The sequence below is a fragment of the Bufo bufo genome, chromosome 9 (genome assembly GCF_905171765.1).
Source record: "Bufo bufo chromosome 9, aBufBuf1.1, whole genome shotgun sequence".
NCBI classification, from domain to species: domain Eukaryota; kingdom Metazoa; phylum Chordata; class Amphibia; order Anura; family Bufonidae; genus Bufo; species Bufo bufo.
This window is the reverse complement of record NC_053397.1, coordinates 223400323-223413255: the sequence shown is the minus strand read 5'-3', so window position 1 is coordinate 223413255 and position 12933 is coordinate 223400323. Positions and strand designations below refer to the sequence as shown.

Sequence of the window (12933 nt, the reverse complement as noted above, 5' to 3'; positions counted from 1 at the left end):
CTGGGGTTTGAGTTATGATAGGGATCTGGAGTCTGAATTAATTTAGGGGTCTGGTCAAAATGTATTTAGGTCTCTGGTCTGGGGTCTGAAATGATTTTGCACTTTGGGCCTGATTTGCTTTACTTGTTTTTTTTAGAATTTTTCCTCTTGATAAAAAGCACTTGGTTGAGTTTCCCTGAAAAAGGTTTTTTTTTTTAGATGTGGTTACTTTGCTTGCTTCCTACCGGGTATGCTGGGAGTCTTCGTTCACCCCCTCAATTTCCAGGGGAAGAGTGAGGACAAAAATATCGAGCATAACACTCAGATCAGCCAGCGAGATGCTCTGCAGGTTTTCACTGTTCTCAAGGCAGCCGATCACCTCACCTGAAAGAGACAAAGAGAAGTCTCTACGGGTCGCCCCTGCAGATGGAGCACAAGATTGCCCTTGTGACAACAGGACGTGGCAGATACTCATCACCTAAATTGCTTCTTAGGTCTCATGCACGCGGTCGCTGCCCGTCCGTTCCTGTATTGCGGCCCGCAATCTGGAAGGTCGGTGCAGAGCGGAGGCACGGAACCACCAAGGAGAGCTTCCGTGGGGTTTCTGTCTGTGTCTTCGCACCGCAAAAAAAGTAGTGCATGCACTGCTTTTTTGTGGTGCGGACTGTCAGATGCGGATTGCAGACCCCATTCAAGTGAATGGATCCGCGTCCGCATGCGGCGGCCCAACGGTCGGTGCCCGTGCATGGCGGATAGCAATTTGCGTGTGCATGAGGCCTTAACGAGACAGCAAAACTACAGTTTGTCTTATATTTCCAATGCAGTTGCAAGCTATTGCTCACCGTTATCAGCCATTCGTGCGGGGAAATAAGTGTTTTGGTTTTTTTTTTTTCAATGAAAGAATAGAAAACTCTCTGCCCCATGATAACTATGGATGAGCGATATCAGCCACTCTCCTTTTAACGCAGGCTCCAGCCTTTAGGGTTACTGGCCCTTTAAATGTGACTCCAGTTACTTATTAATTAGTGCATTGAAATTACATAAACATTTATTTCTACACTCCTAGTATACTTGACACTACAAATCCTTACTATTTTCAGGTTCTCTGCTTGCTGTCAGTGAATGGGAGCATTCTTATTTACAAACTAAGGCTGAAAGCCATCCTGAGGCAAAGTTTCTCACGGCTGAGGGTTTGTTACAACTGTATCCGGCCTAGACAATTCTTCATTTTGGGGCAGGATTTAAAAGTCTGAATTAATTTAGGGGGTCTGAGTTAATTTAAGAGTCTGGTCTCAGCTCTGCTTCTTACAGCTGAGGGTTTGTTACAACTGGATCCAGCCTAGACAATCCTCTGTCAACTAAACAGATGAGCACAAATCTCTCTGTACTAATAGCTTGTTACAATGTATCAGTGCAGGTAATATGTATCCGTCTGTGGATTGTTCAGATTGGATACAACTATAAGTAAACTTCAGCTGTGCGACACAGGTTTCAATCTATGGATGCAATCAAGGTTCCAAATTCACTGACAGCAAGCAAACATCTTGTGAGGAATCAGACTTTTCTTATACACTGAAATGGCCTCTCATGACTGCAGCGCCTTCTGGATGTGAGGGCCTCCCTGACTTACCGAGGCAGGTGGGCAGCGTGAGGACGGGCATGGAGCCGTGCTGGTTCTTGTGCGTGACCGAGCAGATAAGGTTCACAAACAGAGGCGGCATCTCCAGCTCGGGCACCTCCTGACCGTTCAGCGAGTCTCCCCCCAGGACACTGAAGGAATCGTCATCCTGATTTACCGTCTCGGACTCAGACATGGATCCTGCATTGTCCGAGTGCTCCCGATACTCCACCTCCAGGTCGGGGTCGCTCTCGGTAGCAATGCCCCCAGTCGATGTGTTACCTGTGGACGCATTGTAAAATTACAATGGGATGGGCAATTGCCTACATGTGCCCATCTCACACAGTGATCTCTTATTGCTGGAAAACGTCATCACTTTATTACTTCCGCCGATCCTGAGAATAAAGGGGCCGCAGATCTGCCTTACCCACTGCATCCCCTTCATTGTTTTTCTCCACAGCGCCCCCCCAATCACCTGGCTGCGCAGGAAACTTCATTCAAGTGAACAGGGCCAGCTGCAGTTCTCTGGGTGACCACAGGGGAGGATGGGGCGCCGCTGTGCAGTGAAAACTTTTAAGGGGATGCAGTGTTATACTAGCGGACACCCGGCTGCAGCACCTGGGATTGGAGATGGCGGCCATTTAACCCTTGGATGCCGCAGTAAATAGTTACTGACAATGGCATCTGAGCAGTTACACAGAGGAAGGAGCTCCCTCCGTCCACAACCGAGGGGTGATGAGTGACCTGTGAAGGCACTCAGGCCTGCCATCTTAGTGCTCCCATTACCCCCTGACGAAGGCAGGATACAATAGGATGACTTCACAGGTATTATACACCGGAAACTGAGGTATTGACCAAGCTAAAGAAGTTTAAAAAGGGTTAATAAAGTTTATCAAAATATGAAGAAATAAGAAAAAGATTAAAATAGATTAAAAAATAATAAAAATGACAAAAAACATTTCCCAATTATCATATGGAAAATGTAAACAAAAATATTAACATCTCTGGCCTCTTTGTGTCCGAAAACATCTGAAATATTAAATATCACGTTATTCATCCCCCCCCCCCCCCCCCCCCCGAGAAAAATACGCACAATGCTGGAATTGCTACTTTTTGCCTACTTAAAAAAAAATGGAATAAAAAACTATCATAAAGTGTTATATATCCCAAAAACAATGGCCGAACTGCGTTTTTTCTTCAATTCCGAGCTATACTTAATCCTTCTTAACAGTTGCACAATGTTATATGCAGCATTAAATGGCGCCATGAAAAAGACGACTTGTCCTAAAAAACACAAGCCCTTGTTGGTAAGGCAGACGGAAAATCAAAAAAGCTATGGCTCTTGGAAATTGAGGATTCAAAAGCGAAAATGTTGTGACTAAAATTGGCTTATTTTTTAAAGGGGTTATCCAATATCATTAACAGCCCCCCCCATGTGCCGGGCCCCTCAGAGGGAATGTGCTTACCCCTCCCCGTGGCGCTCCTGGTCCCTGCACCGCTGCTTCTCCCTAAACACGGATGAAAAGATCCGGTGTCGGGGGGAGCAGCCAATGGCAGGCAGGGACGAGCCTCCATAGCATCGCGGTTGACGCCAGGGAGGCTCGTCCCCGCCTGCCATTGGCTGCTCCCCCCGACACTGGATGTTTTTATCCGTGTTTAGGGAGAAGCAGCAGCGGCGGCGGTGCGGGAGCGCCGCAGGGAGCGGGGGAAGTAAATTCCCTCTGAGGGGCCCGACACATGGGGGGACTGTTTATGATATTGGATATCGTCTTTAAGGATTTAAAGGGACCTCACCCTCCTCTGTGGCCTGTTCGGCCTCGGACGCTTCCATATCCTCGCTGGGCTTCCGGTCTCCAGTGTCCTGGGTCGTGTCCTCCTAAGGAGAGAAATCATCAGCACAAAACCCACCAAAAACATTTCCTAGACTTCAGCGGCTGCAGATGAAACAAGTCTATGGACTGCATTAGAGAATTGCTAGAGGCCAAAGACTCCATCTTCACAGGCACCTTACTGAATGAGTGGGAAATTGCTTAAATTGCAATGCCCTAATATTCTTTCATGGGACTGCTACAGTACAGTGGTCTAGGTGCGTCAAAAACATCAGTAATCAGTGGACTGTCACTTGAAGGTACTGCTTGTCAAGCGATTTCCCCAATACATTCTGCAGCGGGCGCTGACTGGCACCTGCAGAACAGCGACGTCAGCCGCCATGCAGGTGGGGAACTGCTTGTAATGCCTCCGGGCTGGGTATGTACAGGACACTTACCTCTTTTCTCTGGGAGGACGGACAATAGAAGAAGTAATGCGGGTTTGATGGGACCGTCTTGAAGTGAAGACTTCCGATTGCGAGAAATTTATCCTACAAATAGACAGGTATAAGGAGGGTCAGTGGGGTCCGCATGGCTACAGGCGTGGCTTACTGGGTCGCCTTCCCCCGGAGGAAATAGGGGTCAGAAGGGTAAGATTCAGCAACTTGTACAGAGATAAGTGGAAACAGTGCCAGGAGCAGCCACTTATCATCTAACGGACACAGCATATTGGTTCAGGCTAAAGGGGCACACTGATAAAAGACCATTAGTCTACAGTCATGTGTAGGGTCAGATGGACGGAGACGGCACCTGAATGATTCTGTGCAGGTCTGGAGACACCTCACAGGGCAGGCCTGTCTCCAGGTGAGAAAGATGAAATTCAGAACACAGTCGGCTGCTCGGTTCTGGGGTTGGCACCTCAATAACTTCTTGTTCCACATATTCTTCTGCTTCCATGCTGGGGAAAAAAGTTATTAGTACTCAACGTAAAATACTTTCCTCATCAACTTCTAAATCCTCTGATTCCAACAACCTCAGTGATAAACTGTGAGCTCCCTCTAGTGGTGGCTGTATAATCTGTATGTAGTGAGCTCCCTCTAGTGGTGGCTGTATAGTCTGTATGTATTGAGCTTCCTCTAGTGGTGGCTGTATAATCTGTATGTAGTGAGTTCCCTCTAGTGATGACTGTATAATCTGTATGTAGTGAGCTCCCTCTAGTGGTGGCTGTATAATCTGTATGTAGTGAGCTCCCTCTAGTGGTGGCTGTATAATCTGTATGTAGTGAGCTCCCTCTAGTGGTGGCTGTATAATCTGTATGTAGTGAGCTCCCTCTAGTGATGACTGTATAATCTGTATGTAGTGAGCTCCCTCTAGTGGTGGCTGTATAATCTGTATGTAGTGAGCTCCCTCTAGTGGTGGCTGTATAATCTGTATGCAGTGAGCACCCTCTAGTGGTGGCTGTATAATCTGTATGTAGTGAGCTCCCTCTAGTGATGGCTGTATAATCTGTATGTAGTGAGCTCCCTCTAGTGGTGGCTGTATAATCTGTATGTAGTGAGCTCCCTCTAGTGGTGACTGTATAATCTGTATGTAGTGAGCTCCCTTTAGTGATGGCTGTATAATCTGTATGTAGTGAGCTCCCTCTAGTGGTGGCTGTATAATCTGTATGTAGTGAGCTCCCTCTAGTGGTGGCTGTATAATCTGTATGTAGTGAGCTCCCTCTAGTGATGGCTGTATAATCTGTATGCAGTGAGCACCCTCTAGTGGTGGCTGTATAATCTGTATGTAGTGAGCTCCCTCTAGTGATGGCTGTATAATCTGTATGTAGTGAGCTCCCTCTAGTGGTGGTTGTATAATCTGTATGTAGTGAGCTCCCTCTAGTGGTGGCTGTATAATCTGTATGTAGTGAGCTCCCTCTAGTGGTGGCTGTATAATCTGTATGTAGTGAGCTCCCTCTAGTGGTGGCTGTATAATCTGTATGTAGTGAGCTCCCTCTAGTGGTGGCTGTATAATCTGTATGTAGTGAGCTCCCTCTAGTGGTGGCTGTATAATCTGTATGTAGTGAGCTCCCTCTAGTGGTGGCTGTATAATCTGTATGTAGTGAGCTCCCTCTAGTGGTGGCTGTATAATCTGTATGTAGTGAGCTCCCTCTAGTGGTTGCTGTATAATCTGTATGTAGTGAGCTCCCTCTAGTGGTGGCTGTATAATCTGTATCTAGTGAGCTCCCTCTAGTGGTGGCTGTATAATCTGTATGTAGTGAGCGCCCTCTAGTGGTGGCTGTATAATCTGTACGTAGTGAGCTCCCTCTAGAGGTGGCTGTATAATCTGTATGTAGTGAGTTCCCTCTAGTGGTGGCTGTATGATCTGTATGTAGTGAGCTCCCTCTAGTGGTGGCTGTATAATCTGTATGTAGTGAGCTCCCTCTAGTGGTTGCTGTATAATCTGTATGTAGTGAGCTCCCTCTAGTGGTGGCTGTATAATCTGTATCTAGTGAGCTCCCTCTAGTGGTGGCTGTATAATCTGTATGTAGTGAGCGCCCTCTAGTGGTGGCTGTATAATCTGTAGGTAGTGAGCTCCCTCTAGAGGTGGCTGTATAATCTGTATGTAGTGAGTTCCCTCTAGTGGTGGCTGTATAATCTGTATGTAGTGAGCTCCCTCTAGTGGTGGCTGTATAATCTGTATGTAGTGAGCTCCCTCTAGTGGTGGCTGTATAATCTGTATGTAGTGAGCTCCCTCTAGTGGTGGCTGTATAATCTGTATGTAGTGAGCTCCCTCTAGTGGTGGCTGTATAATCTGTATGTAGTGAGCTCCCTCTAGTGGTGGCTGTATAATCTGTATGTAGTGAGCTCCCTCTAGTGGAGACTGTATAATCTGTATGTAGTGAGCTCCCTCTAGTGGTGGCTGTATAATCTGTATGTAGTGAGCTCCCTCTAGTGGTGGCTGTATAATCTGTATGTAGTGAGCTCCCTCTAGTGGTGGCTGTATCATCTGTATGTAGTGAGCTCCCTCTAGTGGTGACTGTATAATCTGTATGTAGTGAGCTCCCCCTAGTGGTGGCTGTATAATCTGTATGTAGTGAGCTCCCTCTAGTGGTGGCTGTATCATCTGTATGTAGTGAGCTCCCTCTAGTGGTGACTGTATAATCTGTATGTAGTGAGCTCCCTCTAGTGGTGGCTGTATAATCTGTATGTAGTGAGCTCCCTCTAGTGGTGGCTGTATAATCTGTATGTAGTGAGCTCCCTCTAGTGGTGTCTAGATATATAAACTAATGTCTGTGCAGATGTCTGGTACAGACCCCATTGGGGACAGCGGGTGATGATTATGTCTGTGAAATATGATGCCGCTATATAAGTAAAATAAATAACATAAATACAGGACCACTGCATTATGGGTAAGTCATGATGGGTGACGCCTCAGTGAACTTGTTACCTGGATTCGGAGTGCAGCACCCCGTTGTCGCGCACACTCAGCTCATCTTCCTGCTCCAGGCTGCCTATACGGAAGCTGGCCTTCCGAAGTCGCCCATTCCGAGAGGGCGCAGGGTCTGTCTGGGTCTCTCGGAAGCCGCGCAGGTGTCCGCACAGGGTTGAGAGGAAGTTGGTGATATCGATCTCTTGCAGCTGCTCCTCACAATAATCCACCGCTGTCAGGAGGTCCTGGTGGGGCACGCAGAGGGACTGCTGCAGGGCCTTGAACAAGCCTAAGAGGGAGAGAGGATGATGGGTGCCACTATGTGATCACTGACTCCGTGCCCACATGGCGGCAGCCCTGCCCCAGCTCTGACCTTTCACGTAGCACTGGTGGTAGTGCTCCTGTAGAAGATTGCAGTACGTCACCAGTTCCTTCTGCCGGTGGTGGATAAAGGGATTTGTCGATGGCCGCTCCTGGGACTGAGACCTGAAGACCGGGCCACAGGAGAGGGTGCAAAAAAATCTACCTTAGAATGGATAATAATGCAGATCGGGTGTCTTAAAGGGACCGTGGCACAGATAAGGGGGTACTCCCATCTTGAACTTATATCCACCTCTGGGACCCACACCAGTTTCCAGAATGGAGGTCCTCTGACCCACTGCCGGCAGCATCCCAGTGGACAATGGAGTGGTGGCCACACATGTACCAGCTCTAGGCAAGATCTATTTACATGACTCCTGTACAGGGCGAGCCATTCTGGGGGTGGGTCCTTGAGGTGAGGGCCACAATTCCTCAGACATCTCTGGCATAGGATATAATGATCTGGGGTGAGAATACCCCTTTAATATGCAGCAGTTATCACGCACAAACAAAGAAGTGGTGTATGATTAGTATGTACAGCGCAGAGCGGGGGGGGCGGCTATAGTGCAGGGGAGTCTGCGGCGCCCATATTGGCGTCAGCTTGATAGGAAGCCAGTTTACCATTTGGTATTGGTACTAGGTACACCCACGAAAACACAGGGAGAACATACACACTCCATGCGGAGTCACTGGCTGCGACAAGTTGTTTGGCCAAAAATCGCTACGTAGCGCAGCAGCATCGCAACTTGTGACGGTGCATGAGGTCGCAACAGGAAACCCAGCAACACAACCCCACTCGCTTACACTGGATGCGATAGCGCCACACTGTGACCTATGGCTGTGCGGTGTCTGTCACAGCTGAGGTCGCGGTGTCGCACCAGCCTTATGGGTCCTTTACACGATTGAAACGATCTCCTCTAACCGGCGTTACTAGTAATGCTCGTTAGCGATGATCTTGCAGTGTAAATGCACCGCCGATGATCCCCCGGTGGCAGATTGAGACGTGTAAACGATTTGTTGCCAGGAAACAACGAGACAGTATGGGGAAGATCGATGGCATTAGCGATCGCTCCCCCCCCCCCCCCCCCCATACTCTGGAGGAGATCGCTGCATGTAAAACGTGTCTCCTTCGCTAGCGATCAGCAGATTGTCAGGAGGAAGGAATCTGCTAGATCTAAGTGTAAAGGGACCATAGTACAACTTGCTGGTGCACTGAAGCGTCACAACTAAAAAGAGTGACATGTCACAGTCACCTGTGGCCGACATCGATCCCCGCCCTGAAGTCACTTGTGATGTCGCACTATTGTGTCATGGACGCCTGATGCCGCGTGCAGCGCCCAGCCACGCTCACAGTAGTAACGTGCAGCCCTAGCCTGACGCTCTGTCAGATTGTATCAGTGCTTGTAAAATGTATCAGCTGACGTATGATCTACACTGCATACACCTGTAACAAACCTTCAGCTGTGAGAAGTAACAGGCAACGACGGGTACACGTTGTGCCATTTTAGCAGAGGTGGAGAAGAAGCCACGAGCAATGTGAGCACAACATACATCATACATGGAACACGCGCAGCACGCGCAGCACAAGCACTGGTTAGGCCCACCATATACCCCCACCCGCGGACTCCGCACCCAGCACCCCCGACCACCTCCTGCGTAGGCAAAGCATTGCGGGACCTGATACTACCTGCTGTTCAATTCTTGAAAGATTTCCCGCGACACAGACTCCTGTACAAACTCGCTGAAGAAGAGAGCAGGAGGTTAGCAGCCGCCACGCGACAGAACTACTAGGGGTCTCTTGTCTGCACGCCCCCTGCTCTGGAGGACTCACTGCAACAACATACTAAATGGTATTGCAATCCATCCACTGAAGTGAATGGAGCCGAGCTGCAATACCACACACAACCTGTGCAGAGAGGTGGCGCTGTTTTTGGAACACAGCAGCAATTGTAATTCTAAACAACCTTTTGGCTCGACAGCTGCTAATAGGACAGGACTACGAAAAAAACACATTCTCTGAATACATTTCTCATTCCTGAAGTCTCCCCACTGAGATCAATAGATAAAACTGCAGAAAAATGCAATAAAAACATAGTATAAAAACTAAAGCAAGCCCTGACAATCGCATGTATTCTTCTGGGTGCCCTAGTACACCGCAATGTAACATCGGACACTGCGGTCGATATGGTACATAGGGCAACATGGAAGGTGACCACCAACTATATACACAACATGTGTTACATACAGAACCGCAGCCGCTCCGTACACATGAATTACTATAGACGGCAAGGGTCAGCACCTGAAGAACACGTCGCAGGACGTCCTCGGCTGCCGGGAGCTGACTAACTGCTCCCGCAGCGCCTCCAGTGGACAGTTGTAGACATAGACAGGGCAGCGGAGCCGGCGGCCGGAGAGCATGTCCTGCAGGGAGGACTGGCGGCTGAAGGAGATGTGCAGATCCCTCTTGTGTTCTGTCTCTTGTCCGTTGTCTGAAGGACAAAGTAAAAATCTGCTCGTCACATCATAGGAGGGGATTTACATGAGAACTGACCCTTAAAGGGGGCCTCTAGTTTATGTAAATCAATGAAAAAGCTTAATCGTTATGTAAATAAAGAATATTACGGCCAGGCTGATAACAGGGAACACAAGAGGTCATTCACCGACATAGAAAATGAAGACTAAAGACATTTCATAGAGAGATATATGAATATTATGCAAATAACACAACAAATCTCACAAAAATTCAAACTATAATCCAGACTTCTTAATTTTAGCATAATCTGACACCTAGAAAAAATCCTGTACTGATCCTGAGTGACATCCTGTATTATACTCCAGAGCTGCGCTCACTATTCTGCTGGTGCAGTCACTGTGTACATACATTACTTATCCTGTACTGATCCTGAGTTACATCCTGCATTATACTCCAGAGCTGCACTCACTATTCTGCTGGTGCAGTCACTGTGTACATACATTACTTATCCTGTACTGATCCTGAGTTACATCCTGTATTATACCCCAGAGCTGCACTCACTATCCTGCTGGTGGCGTCACTGTGTACATACATTACTTATCCTGTAATGATCCTGAGTTACATCCTGTATTATACTCCAGAGCTGCACTCACCATTCTGCTGGTGCAGTCACTGTGTACATTACATTACTTATCCTGTACTGATCCTGAGTTTTACAGCAAGACACGGAGGCTTCATATTGCTTTCTCCTTCTTTACTGAACCACCAATAGCAGCAAAGAGAAAAAATTTACATACAAGGAACCATAGCAACCAAGGTCCCTCCCCACTGGCCCCTATAATAGGCCGCTCTTCCTCTTTCTTTGCTGCTGCCACCAGATAAGTACATTGTGAGATTTCTTATCAGTGACTGTATTTATCAGTGATTTATTGCTGTTGCTTGCGCTATGTACCCAGGGTGACTAACCCTGTCTTTGCTAGCAGCGCTAACTTGATTGATTTTGCCCGCTTGCCTGCCGATAGGACCTTGCGCTTATCCACTGCGCCCCTTTGGCATCCGCTTGCGCTTCATTGCCCCTTCCCTACTTGCGCCGCTCACTGCGGCGATAGTCATTGCTTGCGCGGCGCATGCCCCCCACCTTCTCCTCACTCACCGGAGCAATCTCCTTAGGATCAGGTGGCTCCTCGGATTCCAGCGGCACCTCTCCATAACACCTCCGGTAGTCAGTGCGGCCGCGAGATCTCGGCGGCCGTGCTGTATTAAGCTTACCGCATTTCGCGGGCTTCTCAGTGCTACTTCCGATACCTCCGTCACTTCCGGCCCTGTGTCTGCTCCTGTGCTGTGCGGTCGGCGGCTCCTGCTCTGCCTGTGTTGCTGAGGTCACATCTTACATCAGGTGCTTCTAGTTTAGCCTGCGCTTTGCTTCATTAGCTAGTATTATTATCATGTCTACCACTATCCCTTCTGCTGTGAATATGCCCCCTTCCTCCCCTGAGGGTCACAATCACTCGGATGTGGATGCACAGACGCTGGCCTTGCAGCGCTCTGTATCAGACGCCATCACGGCGGCCATGGGTTCCATGTCGACTATTCTGTCACAAACCATTACCCATGCTCTGTCCACCCAGCCAGCTACCAGGTCCTTGCCAGACCATAACACGTCTCCGCAGCCTACCTTTATTGAACCTCCTGTGCCACAGGGGACTTTGACTGGTGCGCATCATGCCACCCCAGAGACCGTGCATAGTTCACGGAAAAGAGCCTTTTCCCGCCAGGCAGAACGGGCGCGGACATGGAAGTGCGCTAGAGCACAATCACCAGATATGTCTGACTCAGATAGAGCATCAGACGAGGAGGCTATGGCGGACTTTGACTACGGGTCAGAGGAGGATATAACCCCACCAGTGCAGGGTCCATCTGCATCCGCTACTGCGGCCTCCTCTGCCAAAGATGCGGCATCCTCTTCTAACGCCAATCGTTCAGAGGCTCTGCTAGACGCGTCAGGCGAACCCATGTTCGACCCTGAGGCGCTGCATCATCCGCGCTCGGCGGAATGGCTCCCCACTGAACACGTGGGGTCCTATTTAGAGCACTGGGTACGTCACCCCCTTAACCGTGAGACACGGAACAAGCTTAGGGCCGAGTGCCCCAGGCCAATTGTGCCTAACAAAGAGTGTGACACCCCCATAGTTGTCCCCAAGATATCACAATTCTTAGCCAAAACCGGCTGGAACCCTAAGAAGGGTCTGGATTCAGCTCTGCGCAGCTGCCAGGACAAGGTTCTGGATGTCTTTGGCCCATTGGCAAAGATTTTTGAATTAGCTGAAGCAGCTAGAAATCAGGGCTCTCCAATAGACCCCGAGGAACTACGGGGTTGGATCCAGAGGGCAATTTGTATTGCCGGTAACGCCAATACCTCATTGGCAATCGAGAGGCGCAAGGCCATCTTGTTCAAGATCGACCCCAAGTTGGCAAATTTGGCTCTTACTGAGGCGGGTAAGGACGCCCAGGGTCTCCTCTTCGGAGACTCTTTTATTAAAGACATGAGCCGCTTTGTGGGTACCTTTACTGCGCTTGACAAGGCCCAAAACAATATGCCTTCTCCACCAGAGGAAATCAATGGAGGTCGCGTTCCTTCAGAGGAAATCCAAGTTACCGCAGACCCTTGGGTAAGTCCTCCCCAGATTGGGGATTCTATGGTCCCTTGTGTAGGGGCAGACTCCATCTTTTTTCTCATGCTTGGGGCCTCATCACCTCAGATCCATGGGTACTTTCCACGGTCAGGGGATTCCACATAGAACTCACGGGTTCCACATCCCTAATCCCTTCCCCTCCACCCATACCCTTGTCAACCCCAGATTGTGCGTTGGTGGACGCGGAACTGGTCTCTCTCAGGCAAAAACAGGCGATAGAACGTGCGCCCCCTTTCGGGGGAGGGGTGCTCAGCAACATCTTCCTCGTCCAGAAGAAAGGGGGTCAGATAAGACCTGTCATCAACCTTCATGCCCTAAATGCGGTAGTACGCTACCGGCATTTCAAGATGGAGGGGATCCACCTCCTTCGGGACTTGCTAGTCCCCGGGGACTGGATGGTAAAGCTGGATCTGAAAGACGCTTACCTGACGGTCCCAGCGGCCAGCCATTCCAGGGATCTTCTTAGGTTCCAGTGGAGAGGCGAGATCTGGAGATTCACCTGTCTACCGTTCGGACTGTCATCCACCCCTTGGTGTTTCACCAAGTTACTACGGCCGGTCGTGTCATGGTTGAGGACACGGGGCGTGCGTC

At 49.2% G+C, this 12933-nt stretch overlaps 1 protein-coding gene across 7 annotated transcripts in view; it reads right to left on the bottom strand.

Annotated features, from left to right (window-relative positions):
* SZT2 (SZT2 subunit of KICSTOR complex) overlaps positions 1-12933 on the bottom strand; it is a 112931-nt gene that overhangs the window by 43448 nt on the left and 56550 nt on the right. For 5 of the 7 annotated variants that reach the window (XM_040407806.1, XM_040407807.1, XM_040407811.1 and 2 more), the window contains exons 26-34: positions 9476-9665; positions 8864-8917; positions 7190-7302; positions 6835-7105; positions 4216-4363; positions 3864-3956; positions 3392-3473; positions 1610-1879; positions 225-363 (exon numbers count right to left, since the gene is read on the bottom strand). In XM_040407806.1, the coding sequence (XP_040263740.1) occupies positions 225-363; positions 1610-1879; positions 3392-3473; positions 3864-3956; positions 4216-4363; positions 6835-7105; positions 7190-7302; positions 8864-8917; positions 9476-9665 (1360 nt within the window). The remainder of the gene's footprint in view (positions 1-224; positions 364-1609; positions 1880-3391; positions 3474-3863; positions 3957-4215; positions 4364-6834; positions 7106-7189; positions 7303-8863; positions 8918-9475; positions 9666-12933) is intronic. The other 2 variants (XM_040407808.1, XM_040407812.1) reach the window with 1 other exon arrangement.